This window comes from Somniosus microcephalus, unplaced genomic scaffold, assembly GCF_052327205.1.
Source record: "Somniosus microcephalus isolate GS21.2 unplaced genomic scaffold, FLI_Smic_1.0 unresolved_chr1, whole genome shotgun sequence".
Taxonomy (NCBI): domain Eukaryota; kingdom Metazoa; phylum Chordata; class Chondrichthyes; order Squaliformes; family Somniosidae; genus Somniosus; species Somniosus microcephalus.
In genome coordinates this window covers 150,430,821-150,449,978 of record NW_028225179.1, presented here as the reverse complement: position 1 = coordinate 150,449,978, position 19,158 = coordinate 150,430,821, and the positions used below count along the sequence as shown (strand labels likewise).

The window sequence follows — 19,158 nt, the reverse complement described above, 5'->3', positions numbered from 1 at the left end:
ATCTATCTATCATCAGTGTGTGCCTATATATTTATATTCCTCTGTCTGTCTCTCACTTTGTCTCTCACTTTATCTCTTTATCTCTCACTTTATCTATCATCAGTGTGTGCCTATATATTTATATTCCTGTATCTGTCTGTCTGTCTAGCCATCAATCTCATCTATCAGTCTCATCTCGGCTATCGATCACCAACCTACCTGGTGACCTTTCACCTCTCTGCCAGGATTTAGTGGTTGAGTACACACACACGCAGGAGATTGTGATCCCGAAGTGTGTGATTCCAGAATGTGGGAGAGTTGGTAGTCCTGGTATTCAGCATGTGGGTTCCTCTGTATTTGGGATATGAAGTACATTGCGTTTGGTAGTTGGTGTGGGCCGGACAGCTCATGAATCGTTCCCCCTTTATGTTTTAGGTTCGTCCGATGGACCTGCACAGCCCCCCTCGCCTCCCCCCTACAGCCAAGTGATCGGGGCACGCCAAAATGCCTTGTCCCCGGTGTATTCTGTGCCGTCGCACCTGCCCCCTCTTCCCATGGGCATGCGGGGCTACATTCAGGAGACGCAGTTCCACGGCAGAGCCCCAGGATACACTACCCTGCTGCCACATGGACCCATGGGGCCGGGACCCTACATCTCACCACCACCCCCAGGCTACGCCGTACAGCTCCAGCCCTACGCAACGCTCATCCCGGTCTATCCCATTGGGAATGTGAGTACTCGGCAATCTTCCGATTATGAAGCATCTTTACTGCGGGTATTTGCTATTATTTTTGAAATCAGTCAAATTAATATTCATTATTATGGGGAATCAAGTATATAGTTTAAGTGAAATGGAGTTTGAGAGCAGGTGATAATTGGATCATGACATGCCCCGTTTTTAGCTCATACCTTCTGTCAGCCAGTGGCTCAGTGGGCAGCACTCTCACCTGCTGAGTTAGAAGGTTGTGTGTTCAAGCCCCACTCCAGAGACTTGAGCACATCATCTCGGCTGACACTCCCAGTGCAGTACCGAGGGAGCACTGCACTGTCAGAGGTGCCGATTTCCAAATGACGCATTAAGCCGAGGCCCTGTCTACTCTCAGGTGGACGTAAATGATCCCACAGCATGAACCGAAGAAGAGCAGGGGAGTTATCCCCGGTGTCCTGGGGCCAATATTGATCCCTCAATCAACATCACTTACCCAGATTATCTGGTCATTATCTCATTGCTGGTTGTGGGCTCTTGCTGTGCGAAAGTTGGCTGCCACTTTGCAACTATAATATCTCCTTATGTGGCTCACTGTCAAATTTTGTTTGATAATCGCTCCTGCGAAGCACCCTGGGACGTTTTACTGCATTAAAGGCGCTATATCAATGCACGTTGTGGCTGTTGCTGCATTGAGGGGTCTTTCCTGGGGCAGAGCAGGGGGGACGTTACTCGGCATATAACCATCCAAAGTAGCGTGTTTGTGCTGGTGCTAAACGTGTGCTCCTTGCTGGCGCTAACATTTCATCCTTTTGCTAAGCACAAAATTCACACTTTGGTACTTTGCACTGGACAATGATGAATGGGACAACAACATTTAAGCGAACTGTGTTGAGTAGGTGAAGAGTGCGTCGGGTCATTTCTGCACCTGAATACCACTCGGCGCCTTATTCCGATTGCTGATTGCTCTATTTCCCCCCCAAAAATGTATAATTGAAACGAGAGGCTCATTTGGTTCTGGTTTTACATTATTTCTAAATGTCACTGTTCAGGAGGTTAACTCTGGGTGGGAAATGCTGAATTATTCATGGCAGCTATTTGCGTATGATTATAGGCAGCACTTCCTACTCTCCTGTGATTCTGTTCTCTCTCTCTCTCTCTCTCTGAGCCCCAGGAGTTCTGCTGCTCGATGGGTGAGGGGTCTCTGCCCTTTAGCCTTGCAAAGTTCCAAGCTGGAATTTTCCTCTTTGACACTCCTCCCGCACACTGGGAGTGAATATCAACAACAAACTACTTTTATATAATGTCTTTAATGTAGCAAAACATCCCAAGATGCTTCACAGGAGCAATTATCAAACAAAATCTGACACCGAGCCACAAAAGGAGATATTGGGACAGGGGACCAAAAGCTTGGTCAAAGAGGTAGATTTAAAGGAGCGTCTTAAGGGAGAAGAGAGGTAGAGAGGCGGAGAGGTGTAGGGAGGGAATTCCTGAGCTCAGGGCCCGGCCACCAATGGTGGAGCGATTAAAATCAGGGATGCGCAAGAGGCCTGAATTGGAGGAACGCAGAGATCTCGGAGGCTTGTAGGGTTGGAGGAGTTTACAGAGATAGGGAGGGGCGAGGCCATGGAGGAATTTGAAAATGAGGAGAACTTTCATATTGAGGCGTTATCGGGAAATTCTGCACTCCCAGCCTGTGATTACCTGTCTGGTAAATTTAATAGGGGGTTGGGGGGTGGATTCTGCTGTTACAGGCTCCCATCATTCTCTTGGAGCACTCGAGCCAAAAATTTTGGCCCAGACCTCTTGGCCCGCAATGCATTGGGAGCGTAGAATGCACTTGGGGGCAGGAGAATGGTATTCCCAGTTTGGGGAGTGTCGCCTTGGGATTTATCCCGTGGTGTCTGGTGAGCTGGGCTCAGCTCCAATATTTGGTTCTGTTTGATTGTCTGAAAGTTGAATCTTCGCAATGAGTGAGTCAAAATAAGTAAGTGGGTGGTACAATGGCAGATGAAGTTTAATACAGACAAGCATGAAGTGCCAGCAAATAGGAAGGGACAACTGAGCGACATAAGCAGTCCGTGAGTGGTGGCAAAATAGCAAAAGGGGGACTTGAAACAAATCTCGGGGGATTTTAATAACCTCAGCTTTCAATATGTTCAATCATTTTTGAAGTGGCTGGCCTCTGTTTTTTGCTCCCTCGCCACACCCAACACGATACTCCCTGGGGGTACAGTATGGTACGGTCTGGGGGTACTGGACTAGCAAACCAGATGTTGTGAGTTCAAATCCCATGATGGCAAATTATGAAATTGAATTTAATAAATAATTAAAAACAGCCAGATTGTTGTACAAATCCAACTGTGTCACTAATGTCCTTCAGAGAAGGGAAGCTGCCAACCTCACTTACTCTGGCCTACATCCATACTATCTAGTTGATTCTGAATGCCCTCTGAAAGAAAGAACTTGCATTTATACAGTGCCTTTCACAATATCAGGACGGCCCAAAGTGCTTTACAGAACTACTTTATTGAAGTGCAGTCATTGTTGTAATGTAGGAAACGGGCAGCCAATTTGCACACAGCAAGCTCCCACAAACAGCAATGTGATAATGAGCAGATCATCTGTTTTAGTGATGTTGATTGAGGGATAAATATTGGCCAGGACACCGGGGATAACTCCGCTGCTCTTCTTCGAAATAGTGCCATGAGATATTTTGCATCCACCTGAGAGAGGAGACGGGGCCTCGGTTTAAGGTCTCATCTGAAAGACGGCACCTCTGACAGTGCAGCGCTCCCTCAGTATTGCACTGTGTAAGATTAGGATCACAGGCCACACACAGATTACCCAAAGGGTTTTAGCAGTTGCAAGGCTTTTATTAAAGAGCTACAGTTTTAATGCATAATCAGATATTACATGTGGTTTAAGCTGAGTATAATAGACATACAACCCATGACAGTAGAGAGCGATCTACGACTCCCGAATCAGAATGCCACGACCGGACAGATGGGGAGGCAGTATGGTGGTCTTGGATTGGGTGGATTCTTGCAGTCTGCTGCAGTGGTCACTTCCATTGGGTCATCTCTCGAGCTGTTGGAGGTGTTAGGCCGTCAGCCACCCCAGAGGCTAAACTTGACCAAGGTGTTAGGCCGTATCCACCTCGGGGAAGCCTTCGCCCCTAACTGTCTGATTTCCTCTCTCGGTCGTCTATATTTATAGTTATTTCGGTGGATGGTAATCACCTGGTGTCAATCATTTGATCCCCCATCCTACTGTCCAATTGTGAAGCGGAAAGGCATCCCAGCCGTCCCTTCCTGCATGACTGATGCGGCCTCCCTCTTAACTTTCTGAGGAATGTTTTGTTATGTTTCTCTAAGGACATTTTATGACTTTTTGGCTCCATTTTTGTCTATTATTCCACCACCCTGTATTGTTTTGCATTTTATGATTCCCTTATCACTTCTATTTGTCTTTTGATGCTTGATATTCGACCTTGCTGGCATTTCTGCTCTCTGTTCCTGGCTGCATGTTGTCAGTCTCTGTTCTAAGGATTAAAACCCATCTTTGAATCTAACAGCTACTTCTTACAACTGGGAGCGTTAGCCTAGATTTTTGTGCTCAAGTTTCATGGAGTGGGACTTGAACCTACAACCTTCTGACTCTAGAGGTGAGAGTACGACCTACTGAGCCATGGCTGACGCACTGTGACGCGGTCTAGCAAGCTAACTGGTTGTAAAACAGCTGCTTCGCAACACAAGGGCTGCAGCTGTTCAAGAATAAGCCCCACCACCACCGCCTTGGGGCAACTACCGATGGGCAATTTAAAAAAATGGGAATCCTTGTATGCAAACCCCTCACCTTCCCACAGTAAGGGGCTGCAGGTGTAACAGGAAAGGGGGAGGGGGAGGAAAACAGCACTGCTTCCTAATTCAGTTTGCTGCATTCTTTCTTTGAACAACCAGCCTGCAAATGAGGTCTGGATTTCACCGAGCAACAGATGTCAGTCACTGTTACTGATTTCCCAGTAATTGCTGGTGAGTTCAGGGATCTGCAGAAGATAGCACTGTGCTCCTTCACTACAAATACAACAGGAGCATAGAGCACGCTCACAGCTTTGACTGGCTCACTTTGACATTTTGACGGGTGATTGTCTTCGCGAGGTGACAAATCATCTGATGAAGTGATTTCTCTGATCCCAGTTGACAATAGACTATCGCTTATATCTGTCGGACGGGTTGCAAAGGTGAACTGTCTCTGGACCGCGCGGAGAAATGAAATCGTTCAGTTTTGCAAAGGCCGACAAGTATTTCTCTGTCACCTATACTTTTTTTTTAAGGAGAAATCCAGATATGGGGCAGTAGTAAGACGGTTTGACGAGAGATGTAACCAGAGATCACTTGGACTGCCTCGTAGAAGGGGTGTGTTCTAATTAATGTTCTGATATTTCTATAAAGGTTAGATTCAGCAATAACAACTTGCATTAATATAGCACTTTAAGGTAGTTAAACGTCCCAAGTCGCTTCACAGGAGCAATTATCAAACAAAATTTGACACCGTGCCACATAAGGAGATATTACGACAGATGACCAAAAGTTTGGTCAAAGAGGTAGGTTTTAAGGAGAGTCTTAATGGAGGAGAGAGAGGGAGAGTGGTGGAGAGGTTTAGGGCGGGAATTCCAAAGCTTAGGGCCTTGGCAGCTGAAGACATGGCCACCAATGGTGGAGTGATTACAATCGGGGATGCACAAGATGCCAGAATTGGAGGAGAGCAGCAATCTCGAAGGGTTGTGGGGCTGGAGGAGTTTACAGAGATAGGGAGAGGCAAGGTCATGGAGGGATTTGAAAACAGAGGTGAGAATTTTAAAATTGAGGCATTGCCGGACCGGGAGCCAATGTAGGTCAGCGAGCACAGGGGTGATGGGTGAACAGGACTTGGTGAGAGTTAGGAGATGGGCAGCAGAGTTTGGGATGACCTCAAGTTTATGTAGGGTGGAAGATGGGAAGCCAGCCGGGACTGTGTTGGAATAGTCATGTCTAGAGGTCACAAAGGCATGGATGAGGGTTTCAGCAGCAGATAAACTGAGGTAGGGGCGGGGTCGGGTGATGTTATGGAGGTGGAAGTAGGCGGTCTTGGTGATAGAGCGGGTATGTGGTTGAAAGCTCAGGGTCAAATACGGCACCAAGGTTGCGAACGGACTGGTTGAGCCTCTGACAGTGGCCAGAGAGAGGGAGGGAGTCGGTGGCTTGGGAATGGAGTTTGTGGCAGGGACCGAAGGCAATGGCTTTGGTCTTCCCAATATTTAGTTGATTCTATTTAGATTCAGTTTACAAAGGTTTAACACCCAGTGGTGCACAAGGCTGTTGTTAAGGATGGTTCTTGGGATGTGGTACCTGATGCATCCAGGCTTCATAGACTTTAGTTTGTTTGCTTTTGCACATTGCATTAACATTGAGACAATATAGTTTGTTAAATATGGCCCTAGGTATTGCTTGAAATTATGACAGAATGGACTAGAAATTCATTATAGCCCAGGAATGGGTGGTCTCTTTAGAAAAGTTTGAGAATCAGCGCCAGGCGTTAATGCTTTAGACTGCTCGCAAAATTAAGTCTCACTGCACAAAGAAATGATTGGGGCACTAATTCAAGCCTTAAAGCCCAAGCTCATTGGCGTTACACTCAAAGGGTGGAGCAATATCAGGTGCAGTCTAATCGCAAGTCATTATTGCCACAGACTTTTTTCAGTTCCTAAAGGGGAGGTTTGTTGATGCTGCAGATCTTCATTCTCAGCATTGCTGGCTGTGCAGCTGCCTCAGCGAGCAGCAGCAGGCCAAGTAGAAAGAGCTGGACAACTCGAGCAGCTGTACTGATGGCAGATCCAGCCCCCAGGGAGGGAGCCCACAGATTCTGCGATCAAGCATTGTAGGAGTTGGCGTTCGCTGTGAAGAGACGGAGGGTGGTGCTGTACCCAGCAAGTGGCAGGAGGCCCTCGCCACAAGTCTGCTGCACCATGTGGAGCGAGGTAGCCCAGCACATCCTGGGCAGCACTGTGGTCCCCAGGACCCACACACCGTGCAGGAAGAAATTTAACAACCTCACTTAGGCGGTCAGGGTGAGTCAATGCTTCAACAAATGCTACATACCACTCTGAACCACAGTCTTCACATACTGCCCAAAGCACCACACCCACAGCATTCACCCACCAGCAATCTCTACCTACCAACACTCACACCCACATCTCACACCTTGCACACAATGACAGCTATTCAACTATGGAAGGCACATCACCCAAACACATTGCTCCACACTCACTCCCACACTTTCCTTGCAGGCCAAGCTGGCTCACAACAGGAGGGAGCAGGAGCGCACCGGCTGGGAACAAGCCGACACCAGACCACTGTCTGAGCTGGAGGAAAGAGTGTTGCAAATCATTGGACGCCAGGTGATGGGCGCCGTGGCCACCGGCGACGTTGACCCCCTTGGGGACAACAACGGTATGTTCATCCCTACTCCTTCTTCTCACATCCCACTTCCCCCTCACCCCACAAGCATTTTGCACTTTCCAGCTAATCATGCTGTATGCATACATTTCTCCCTTCCTGCCCTCCTCCCCTCACCTTAACCAGACTCTTGTGCCTTCATGCTTTCAGATAATGAGCAAGTACATGTGCAGCCTGTCCCTGATGGGCACTGTTGAGATGGGAGAAGAGGAGGAGGTGGAAGAACATACTGCGTCACTGCATGTCTCACCCGCAGGCACCAGCTCCGATATTGGCACTATGCATTCTTTAGAGGCTAGTATAGCAGTGGGATCTGCACAGGATGAGGCACCGGGAATGAGCGGACTGCAGCAAGGCCAGGGGGAAAGGGTAGCTCAGGGGCCAGCTCCCCAGAGGACGGGTTCACGCATGCGTTCTGCTGCACAGGACTCGGATGAGGACCTCGATGGGGAGACGTTTAGAAGAAGGGTGATGGGCATGCACACGCAGATGATAGATGCAATGGCAAGGGTGCCCGAGAGCCTCTCGGCAATGATAAGGAGCATGGAGGAGTCCGCCTCCAGCATTGCACAAGGCTCTGCGCACACCATGGAGCCCATCATTTCCAGTCTGCAAAGGATGGTAGACTCCCAGAGAGACCGTGGCGACCCAGATCTGATGCCGCGTGTGATGGGCGATCTGGCAGCTTCCATTGCAGCCCAAGCAGAAGCGATGCAACGTCTTAGTGCTGTAATGGAGCCTGTGTTTGGTGGCATCCAATCTCAGACTGCTCTCGTGCAGTCTCAGCTTGATGCCATGCAAGCTCTGACTGCTGCCTTCGTGGCTTGGTCTACCACCATCGACCGGGGCTTTCACGGTGCCGCAGCAGGCCAGCAATCTGTGCTCCAACAGATTGCTAGGGATGCTGAGGTGCTGCCCCGGGGGAGTGGCAGTGGGTCAGTGGAGCAGGAACCTGCTGTCCTCTCTCAGGAGAACAGCATTCCTGCTCCCACCACTGCCACTCCACTATTGCCCTTGTTGCTGCCTGTCAGCCAGCCAGCCCAGATTGCTGCCACCCATGCTGAGGTGGTGCATTCTACAGCCGGGCCTTCCAGGCCCAGAGCTGGTCAAGGGCATCCTGCAAGGTCATCTGGAGTCTTCCACCAGCCCTGCTGCAGTGGGCCAAAACTTCGTAGGAGCACTAGAGTAGGCAAAGGCACAGTAACGAGAGGCACCAAGGGATTGCACAAGGGTGAATAATTAATATTATTGTTGTAAATGTGTTCACTGATTATTGATAAATGTATTAATTCAGTTTGGATTCTTTTGTTGTGTCTCTCATTTCAGCGTTGCACTGTGATATGGCGTGTGACAGGTATGGAATGATGGAGATGTGGTGAGCAATGGGGATCTGGGGTTCAATTTATTGGAACCGCAGTCTGATGAGGTAATCATGGACCGCCCTTCCAGTAGGCTGATTGAGTGGCTGCCTCCTCCCTCGCTCCTGCTCATCCTCCCCCTCCTCTTCCTCTTCTTCCTCCTTCTCCTCCTTATCTCCCCCTTCCTCCTCCTGAGGTGGTCCTGCAATCCCTGGTGGCAAGGGCTGGGTCCTCATGATGGCCAGGTTGTGGCGCATGTAGCAGACCGCCATGAAATGGGACACCCGCTCAGTCGAGTACTGGAGGGCTCCTCTCAAGCGGTCAAGGCAAAGGAACCATTGCTTGAGCACCCTGATGGTCTGCTCGATGATGTTTCCAGTGGCGGCATGGCTCTGATTATATGAGTGCTGGGCAGTTGTGCTGGGGTTGCGGAGGGGAGTCATGAGCCAGGTGGAGAGTGGATAACCCTTGGCTCTGAGCAGCCAGCTGTGAGCTTGACATGGTGGCTGAAAGAGTGCTGGCACACCAGTCTGGCGCAGCACAGGATGAAGGCATCGTGGCTGCTGCCAGGATAGCGGGCATTGACGATGAGGATTCACTGTGTGTGGTCCCACACCAACTGCACATTAAGTGAGTGGTAGCCTTTGTGGTTATGGAAGATCTCAGGATTGTTATGCGGTGCCTGCAAAGCCACGTGGGTGCAGTCAATGGCGCCCTGCACCATGGGGAAGCCCGCTATCCTGGCAAAGCCACATGCAAGCTCATCCAGCTTCTCTCTGGTGATGGGGAAGGAAATGTAGTGCCTTCTCCTACTGTAGAGAGCCTCTGAGATCTCCCGGATGCAGCGATGGACAGCGAACTGTGAGATGTGAGCTATGTCTCCTGTTGCAGACTGGAAGGATCCGCTGGCGAAGAAATTGAGGGCGACGGTGACCTTGACTGCCACTGAGAGAGCCATGGTCACCCTGATCTGAGACTGGTGGTCTGGTTGCAGGAGGTGGCAGAGTTCTGTGACCACCTTCCTTGGTGAAGCGAAGCTTTCTAATACACTGCTCCCCGCTTAATTGGAGCTGGGAGAAGCGCTCTCGGAATACCCTCAGAAGGTAAGGCCTCCTGTTGAGAGCCCTGATGGCCCTCCTCCTCCCTCTGGCCACATGTTCCAGTCTTTCTCGCTGCATCCACTCCCTCCGCCGTAGATTCTGGAGGGTCTGGTCGACTGCCAGTACAGCTCCCATTAATGTAAGCCAAGTTGTAGCACTTCGATATTTTTTAAGAATAAATGTAACTACTTATTAGTTACCAGAAGATACAGAAGAACCTTTAAATTACTGAATTCAACTGTTGCACAACCTCAAACTGACAAAGCATTGAAACAGCACTATCCTGACAGCTGCGACTCATTACTCATGATGCCTTTAAATAATGTCCCTGGAGCAGGCTTCCACCTGCTTGACGCTGCCGCTGTCTGGTTGAGGTGCTAAGGTAGGTGGCAAAGATCAATTTCACAGATCGGGCAGCCAGTGAGTGTTGCACACTCACTGATGTCACGATCTGCCTGGCGTTGAAGTCCCCGGTGGTACCTTGTACCAGCGGCGCAACGGGGGGGGGACCGGATTTGCCATGTGCCACTGGATTCGCCTCGCCCCTGAATTTTTCCCCCAATGAGTTTTATTCATTGCACCTGACAGGGGGCTAGTTGAACAGGCATACCATAGTGCCACCAGTCCCCATACCAAGCAGGCGACTTTTCTTTCAAGGTAGTAACTTACCCGGGCAGCTTGACTGGTTAATCCTTGAAACAACGGAGGGGGAGGGGCGGGGGGTGAAATTGGTCTTCGTCGGTAGCACGAGACAGGCTCCTGGTGCATCGGCAGCTCGCTTTACACTGCACCCCGACTTGCTTTTCCACTGAACATACAAAATGGACAGGCAGGAAAAGACCAGTTGGTCCATTAAGCCTGCCCCACACACCATGATGGCTGAAGCTTCGTGACTAGACACTAAAACCCAGAGAGAAAACCCAGGGCCAATAAGAGCAAAAATAATCAACAGAAAAGATAACCGTGAGCGGTGTAAATGCACTGCTGATTCACTGAGCCCATTTCATACAATCATAGAAATTTATGGTGCAGAAGGAGGCCATTCGGTCCATCGTGTCTGTGCCGGCCGAAAAAGAGCTATCCAGCCTAATCCCACTTTCCAGCTCTTGGTCCATAGCCTTGTAAGTTATGACACTTCAAGTGCAGATCCAAGTACTTTTTAAATGTGATGAGGGTCTCTGCCTCTACCACCCTTTCAGGCAGAGCGTTCCAGACCCCCACCACCCTCTGGGTGAAAAAAGTTCTCCTCAAATCCTCCCAATTACTTTCAATCTATGCCCCCTGGTTATTGATCTCTCTGCTAAGGAAAATAGGTCCTTCCTATCCACTCTATCTCGGCCCCTCGTAATTTTATACACCTCATCGCCCCTCAGCCTCCTCTGTTCCAAAGAAAACAACCCCAGCCTATCCAATCTTTCCTAATAGCTAGTCAGGAAACTAGCAGGATCGGGTGCAACACTGCTTTCACACCCTGCCTGATTTTAACTCATCATTGAAATCAAAGGAGAGTGATCTTGGTCGCCATATTCTTATCACTGGATGTTTGTGACTCCTGGTAGCATGCCAATTGCAATGTCATTAAATGTGCAAAGGAGTTAACACAATACTCTCCTATTCTCTTCCAGCATCCTCAGCCCTACCTGCCAGGGTACAATGGAATTCCTCCAGGTGCACAGCAGTCTCAGGTCCCTTCAGGATTCAGAATCATAGAACCACAAAGGCCGCCTCATGACTACCTACCCATTGCGGTGCTGACCACAGTTTGCTGTTTCTGGCCAACTGGAATCATTGCCATTATTAAAGCCCTGGAGGTAAAAGACTCCAAGCTCAGTTATTTCACAAGTAAATCATTAGTGGAAAGGACATTCCTGACAATTGACCTCATTTCAGCTTGCTGAGATCTATTCAAGTGACAGATTTAATCAATTGAGTTCATTGGAATTTACATGTTTTGTTTGCTTGCTGTTATAATCAACCTCGCAACATTAAACTCCAACCTCGCAACATTAAACTCCAACCTCGCAACATTAAACTCCAACCTCGCAACATTAAACTCCAACCTCGCAACATTAAACTCCAACCTCGCAACATTAAACTCCAACCTCGCAACATTAAACTCCAACCTCGCAACATTAAACTCCAACCTCGCAACATTAAACTCCAACCTCGCAACATTAAACTCCAACCTCGCAACATTAAACTCCAACCTCGCAACATTAAACTCCAACCTCGCAACATTAAACTCCAACCTCGCAACATTAAACTCCAACCTCGCAACATTAAACTCCAACCTCGCAACATTATACTCCAACCTCGCAACATTAAACTCCAACCTCGCAACATTAAACTCCAACCTCGCAACATTAAACTCCAACCTCACAACATTAAACTCCAACTTCAACCTCGCAACATTAAACTCCAACCTCGCAACATTAAACTCCAACCTCACAACATTAAACTCCAACCTCACAACATTAAACTCCAACCTCACAACATTAAACTCCAACCTCACAACATTAAACTCCAACTTCAACCTCGCAACATTAAACTCCAACCTCACAACATTAAACTCCAACTTCAACCTCGCAACATTAAACTCCAACCTCACAACATTAAACTCCAACCTCACAACATTAAACTCCAACCTCACAACATTAAACTCCAACTTCAACCTCGCAACATTAAACTCCAACCTCGCAACATTAAACTCCAACCTCACAACATTAAACTCCAACTTCAACCTCGCAACATTAAACTCCAACCTCACAACATTAAACTCCAACCTCGCAACATTAAACTCCAACCTCACAACATTAAACTCCAACTTCAACCTCGCAACATTAAACTCCAACCTCACAACATTATAATCCAACCTCACAACATTAAACTCCAACCTCACAACATTAAACTTCAACCTCGCAACATTAAACTCCAACCTCGCAACATTATAATCCAACCTCACAACATTAAACTCCAACCTCACAACATTAAACTCCAACCTCGCAACATTAAACTCCAACCTCGCAACATTAAACTCCAACCTCGCAACATTAAACTCCAACCTCGCAACATTAAACTCCAACCTCGCAACATTAAACTCCAACCTCGCAACATTAAACTCCAACCTCGCAACATTAAACTCCAACCTCGCAACATTAAACTCCAACCTCGCAACATTAAACTCCAACCTCGCAACATTAAACTCCAACCTCGCAACATTAAACTCCAACCTCACATTAAACTCCAACCTCGCAACATTAAACTCCAACCTCACATTAAACTCCAACCTCACCACATTAAACACCATCCTCGCAACATTAAACTCCAACCTCGCGACATTAAACTCCAACCTCGCAACATTCAACCCCAACCTCGCAACATTAAACTCCAATCTCGCAACATTAAACTCCAACCTCACAACATTAAACTCCAACCTCGCAACATTCAACTCCAACCTCACAACATTAAACTCCAACCTCACAACATTAAACTCCAACCTCGCAACATTAAACTCCAACCTCACAACATTAAACTCCAACCTCGCAACATTAAACTCCAACCTCACAACATTAAACTCCAACCTTCAACGTTAAACTCCAACCTCGCAATGTTAAACTCCAACCTCGCAACATTAAACTCCAACTTCAACATTACAACATTAAACTCCAACCTCGCAACATTAAACTCCAACCTCCAACATTAAACTCCAACCTCACAACATTAAACTCCAACCTCGCAACATTAAACTCCAACCTCGCAACATTAAACTCCAACCTCGCAACATTAAACTCCAACCTCCCAACATTAAACTCCAAATTCACATCATTAAACTCCAACCTCACATTATAATCCAACCTCGCAATATTATAATCCAACCTCGCAAGCTGGGGTTTGTAGGATCAGGATGATCATCCATTTGTCCGTAGCTTAATCCCATTAGAATTCAAAAACCCTGGGATCTCAGTGGAAAGCACAAATGGCTACAGAGGGATCCCCACGGTGCTAAATAAAGTGGGTTTTGTAAAAAATTCATTTTTGATCCTTTTACAGAATCTTTAGGCAGCAATCTTCATAACAGATTTATTTTCAGTATTTTAATCCGTCTGTGTCTCTATCTGTGTCAGTTCTTGTACCCGTAAATACGTCTGTGTTAGGCACTTTATGCTAAACAGGTTGACATGTCTGTTAAAATAGCAAACAATGGAATATGATATAATGCATTAAGAATTTGCTTGCTTTCATTGCAAGCATTAATTTCTAGGCTCAGATCTCTGTCTCTGGTTCTCTCTGCTGATCCTGGTGTGTCTCTGTTTGATGCTTTGAACCCAGTGTGTGATTCCAGTCGGCTCTAATGAATCTGGGTAGGTGACAGGGTGAATCACCCTACATTTGCTGGTCATCCGATAGCAACTATGAATAGAAACCAAATGTCTCCACACATTTCACTTCAAAACCAACATGGCCTATTTTGATGTCTGTCAGCGGTAAAAATAATCACAGCTCGATATCTTTAACCAAGTTTGCAAACTGTGTTCCTGCTGACAGTGAATGTCATGGCCAATGTTGACAACTCTGGGGAAGAAGTGAACCCCCTCTGCCTGACTATAGGCCGTCCAGTGAGTAACTGTCAATGGGAAGAGGCGGGTGCGAGGATTACCCCCTTCCAATATGGTGCGATCCTTTGTGTCAGCTGTGACTCAGTGGGTAGCACTTTTGCCTCTGAGTCAGAAGGTTGTGGGTTCAAGTCCCGCTCCAGATTCTTGAGCACAAAATCTAGGCTGACACTCCAGTGCAGTACTGAGGGAGTGCCACACTGTCAGAGAGGGCCATCTTTCAGATGAAACATTAAAACCAAGGCCCCGTTTGCTCTCTCAGGTGGACGTAAAAGATCTCATTTCATAGAAGAGCAGGCGAGTCCTCCCCAGTGCCCTGGCCAATATTCAGTCGGCGATCACAGGGGGTGTTGGGATACGGGCAGCAGAGTTTTGGATAGATTGAGGTTTACGGAGAGTCTCTAACCTTATCCTTCTCTTCCCCGCAGACCCGGGCAGCAGTGACACGGGGGGACCAGCTATCGGCGGAGATTGCCTCCCGCCAGGCTCGCAACTATTCCTTCATCAGCTTGGCCGTGGGGATCGCGGCCATGGTCCTCTGCGCCATCCTGGTGATAGTTGTGGCGATTGAGGCCAAGCACCGTGATGATGAATGGAACCCGTAAGCCTATTAGAGGCAGGGCGGGCAATTGCAGCACAGCGACAGTAGGGTTGCCAACCCTGCAGGATTGTTCTGGAGTCTCCAGGAATTCAAGATTAATCTCCCGGACCCTGCTGCCAGCAACACCTGGGGTAAAAAAATGATTGGGGTGCTTAAAGCACAATTCTTTCTCATTTTCATTTTAGTTCTAAAAATATTGGAGATTAGGCGGGGCGGTTGGAGTTGGGTGTGGTGATACCTCCAGGAATACATCCAACCAGAGTTGGCAACCCTAAAGCGACGGGGAAGAGGGAAGTGGGGACTGACGGGCATACTGTGGTTGATTCACTCAGTCCTGAGTCTCCGTGCACTCCAACCGAACACTCCCACAGCTAACAATTCCAACTGGTTTGGTCACCAGATGCTGCCCTCTGCCCGGAATCCTATAGCACGCGCTCTGTCTTGAGGGGTAATCCACTCCCGCAGATTTCTGCAGTTATTTTCACTTCCAGGGAGGGAGGAGTGTGCTGCTTCTCCTGCCTGCAAGCAGAAAATCAGTGCTGGTGTTCTGTAGCTGTTTAAAATAATACAATGTGAGTATCGACACCACTATGTCAGCCAATGAGTTGGAGGCGGTGGGACTTGTGACAAACAGAGTCTATTTAACCAGCAGAGTCTATTTAAACAGCACCCTAAAGCAAACAAAGTCTATTTGAATAGCACCCTACAGAAAACAGAGACTATTTAAACAGTGCCCTACAGCAGAGGCTATTTACACAGCAAACAGAGTGTATTTAACCAGCATCTTACAGCAAACAGAGTCTATTTAATCAGCACCTTAAAGTAATCAAAGTCTATTTAAATAGCACCCTAAAGAAAACAAAGTCTATTTACACAGCAAACAGAGTCTATTTAAACAACACCTTACTGCAAACAGAGTCTATTTATTCAGCACCCTACAGCAAACAGAGTCTATTTAAGCAACACCTTACTGCAAACAGAGTCTATTCATTCAGCACCCTACAGCATACAGAGTCTATTTAACCAGTGCCTTACAGCAGAGTCTATTTAACCAGCACCCTAAAGCAAACGAAGTCTATTTAAACAGCACCTTACAGCAAACAGAGTCTATTTAAACAGCACCTTACCGCAGTCTATTTACTCAGCAGAGTCTATTTAAACAGCACCTTACAGCAGCCTATTTAAACAGCAAACAGAATCTATTTACACAGCAAACAGAGTCTATTTACACAGCAGACAGTCCATTTAAACAGCACCTTACAGCAAACAGAATCTATTTACAGAGCAAACAGAGTCTATTTACACAGCAAACAGAGTCTATTTAAACAGCACCTTACAGCAAACAGAGTCTATTTAAACAGCACCTTACAGCAAACAGAGTCTATTTAAACAGTACCCTGCAGGATTTTATTTACTCAACAGTCTATTTAAAAAGAATCTCTATGAACTGCAGAGCTCATGACCGAACCCTCCTGATAAAAGCAGGATTATTTCTCCAGAAAAATGCAGTGAGTGGAGGATAGTTACGTAATAGAAATGATGTGTGTAAAATCAATCCCATTCACTTACAGCAGTGCGGGCTCTAGGTGTGATTGACAGAGGAATTAACCAATCATCTTCATTCTGGCACACAAGCGCAGCTATAGAGCACATGTTGAGCACAATACCCAGCATGCACTGCAAGCAAGGAGGGCGATGTCACCATCATGGTGGCCAAAAATGATTGAATTATAGGATATGAAATAAAGAGAACACCTTCACCTGGGAATTTCCATGGGAGGGAGTTGGGGGGGGGGGATGATTCTACCCATCTCCCAATGGAAACCCTGGAGAAACGGGACTGTTTCCCACAAAGTTACAACGAGAAATCAGGGAAATTCCTGCAGAAATTCTAAACCCTTTTCAATCAAAAGAGCTCTAAATGTTTGGAAATAATCTACCACACAAGGTTATAAAGACTAAACATTCGGATTATTCGGCCACACAATTCAGTGGCATAATTGGAGAGCTAGGCCTGGATCTGCTATCCTCCCTAGCTCCGCTACCTCCCCTCCCCCCATCAAATTGGGTGGGATAGTGGTGGAAAATGGGCGCTGAGGCCAATGCTCCCGTTAAAAGGCACAGCGACTGCTTGAGATTTGCTTCCGGGTCCCTATAATAGTGTCTTTAGTGCCTACAAGCCAATCCTTAAGTGTCGATCTTGAATCCGTATGTTTAGAGACACTAGTGCAAATCAGTTATAAAGCATACACTGTGCATGTGAAGGACCCAAACCTTAAATGAATCAACCTTTTGTATCTTCTATTTATATATATATATATATATGTTATTTCTATTCCTTGTGTTACAATATATTTCAATCCTTTAGGAAGAATCCAGTTCAGGTATCCTGATCTGCACTTCTGATAAGCATTGTACTAGTTTGTGTAGAGTGAGAGACCCCTTGAAACAGCTCTCATTCCATTGAGTGGAACGCCAAAAGAGAATCAACTTTCAGATCAAATTTATTATAAAAAAATGATTTAGCTTAGCTTATGTGCTCATATAAATGGGTTGAACTTTCCATTAACTCACTGTGAAAATAATCCTTCTATATGCTGTCAGGCCGATGTCACATATGTGCTCCTACTTTCCAGATACTGCCAGGTCCTTTGTCGTAAAGCTACTTCTTCCTATAGGCCACAGGGGTTCCGCCGGAAAATTACAGGGGCTTAGCGCCAGTTCTTTGACATGTCTTGGAGTTTACAGGCAGCCCGCCCACCTCTTACAACAACAACTTGCATGTATCTAACACCTTTAACATAGCGAAACGTCCCAAGGCGCTTCACAGGAGTGTTACCAGATAAGCAAAATTGAAACCGAGCCACATAAAGAGATATTAGGACAAGTGACCAAAAGCTTGGTTGAAGAGGTGGGTGAGGTTCAGGGAAGGAATTCCAGAGATTAGGGCCTGGGCGGCTGAAGGCACGGCCTCCAATGGTCGGGGCGAAGGAAGTCAGAATTGGAGGAGCGGAGAGATCTCGGAGGGCTATAGGTCTAAATGATGGCAAGGAAGTGACCCCAGGGGTGGAGCCAGAGACTGTGTATGCCGGGAGTTCCCACTTCCCCCGCCTCAGTTGGGGGCCTTAGTTGCGTTGGACTAGAAGCTTATCCACCAAGTGTGATGAGCTGTACCAACCTCCAGGTGGTTGGTAGTGGACCCCAACAGCGATCCAGCCAGGGAAATGGCTCAGACACCCCCAAAGAACGGCCAGGATTTTTTTAAATGGCAGGGGAGTGGCGAGCGAATGCTTCATGGGGCCTGGAGGTTGGGCTGCCAACCCCCAACCCACCCAACGATGGCTAAGTGCTGGATTGACCTCCTACATGGACATTCAGGAAGCCTGATCCTGGCATTTACACAGGAATGGCATGTGTGGATTCTTGGGGCCATATTCTGTCATGTTTTATATCATAAATCCAATTCCTCCTATATTGTATATACTGTCAGATCCTATATCCCAAATCTAATTCCGCCTATATTATATATACTGTCACATTCTATATCATAAATCCAATTCCTCCTATAATATATACTGTCAGATCCTATATCACAAATCTAATTCCTCCTAATTGTATATACTGTCAGATCCTATATCAGAAATCCAATTCCTCCTATATTGTATATACTGCCACATTCTACATCATAAATGCAATTCCTCCTATATTGTATATACTGTCACATTCTTTTTCACAAATCCAATTCCTCCTATATTATATATACTGTCAGGTCCTATATCACAAATCCAATTGCATATTATATATACTATGAGGTTCTATGTCACAAATTAATTTAATCCTATATTCTATCTACCATCAGCTCCTATGTCATAAATCTGTTTATTTACATAAGAACATAAGAAGTAGGAGCAGGAGTAGGCCATACGGCCCCTCGGGCCTGCTCCGCCATTCAATAGGATCATGGCTGATCCGAACCTAGACTCAGGTCCACTTCCCTGCCCTCTCCCCGTAACCCCTAATTCCCTTATCAGCTAGGAAACTGTCTATCTCCGTTTTAAATTTATTTAATGTCACAGCTTCCACAGCTCTCTGAGATAGCAAATTCCATAGATTTACTACCCTCTGAGTGAAGAAGTTTCTCCTCATCTCAGTTTTGAAACGGCAGCCCCTTATTCTAAGATTATGCCCCCTAGTTCTAGTCTCACCCATCAGTGGAAACATCCTCCCCACATCCACCCGATCAAGCCCCCTCACAATCTTATATGTTTCGATAAGATCGCCTCTCATTGTTCTGAATTCCAAT

General features: G+C 46.9%; 1 protein-coding gene across 1 annotated transcript in view; it reads left to right on the top strand.

Moving 5' to 3' along the window:
• Positions 1 to 18,735, top strand: part of LOC147096254 (proline-rich transmembrane protein 1-like) — a 70,276-nt gene extending 51,541 nt beyond the window's left edge. The window contains exons 2-4 of the mRNA XM_085975104.1: positions 415 to 710; positions 11,267 to 11,452; positions 14,683 to 18,735. Coding sequence (XP_085831230.1) covers positions 415 to 710; positions 11,267 to 11,452; positions 14,683 to 14,859 — 659 coding nt within the window. The 3' untranslated portion in view covers positions 14,860 to 18,735. The remainder of the gene's footprint in view (positions 1 to 414; positions 711 to 11,266; positions 11,453 to 14,682) is intronic.
• The last annotated feature ends 423 nt before the right edge of the window (positions 18,736 to 19,158 follow it).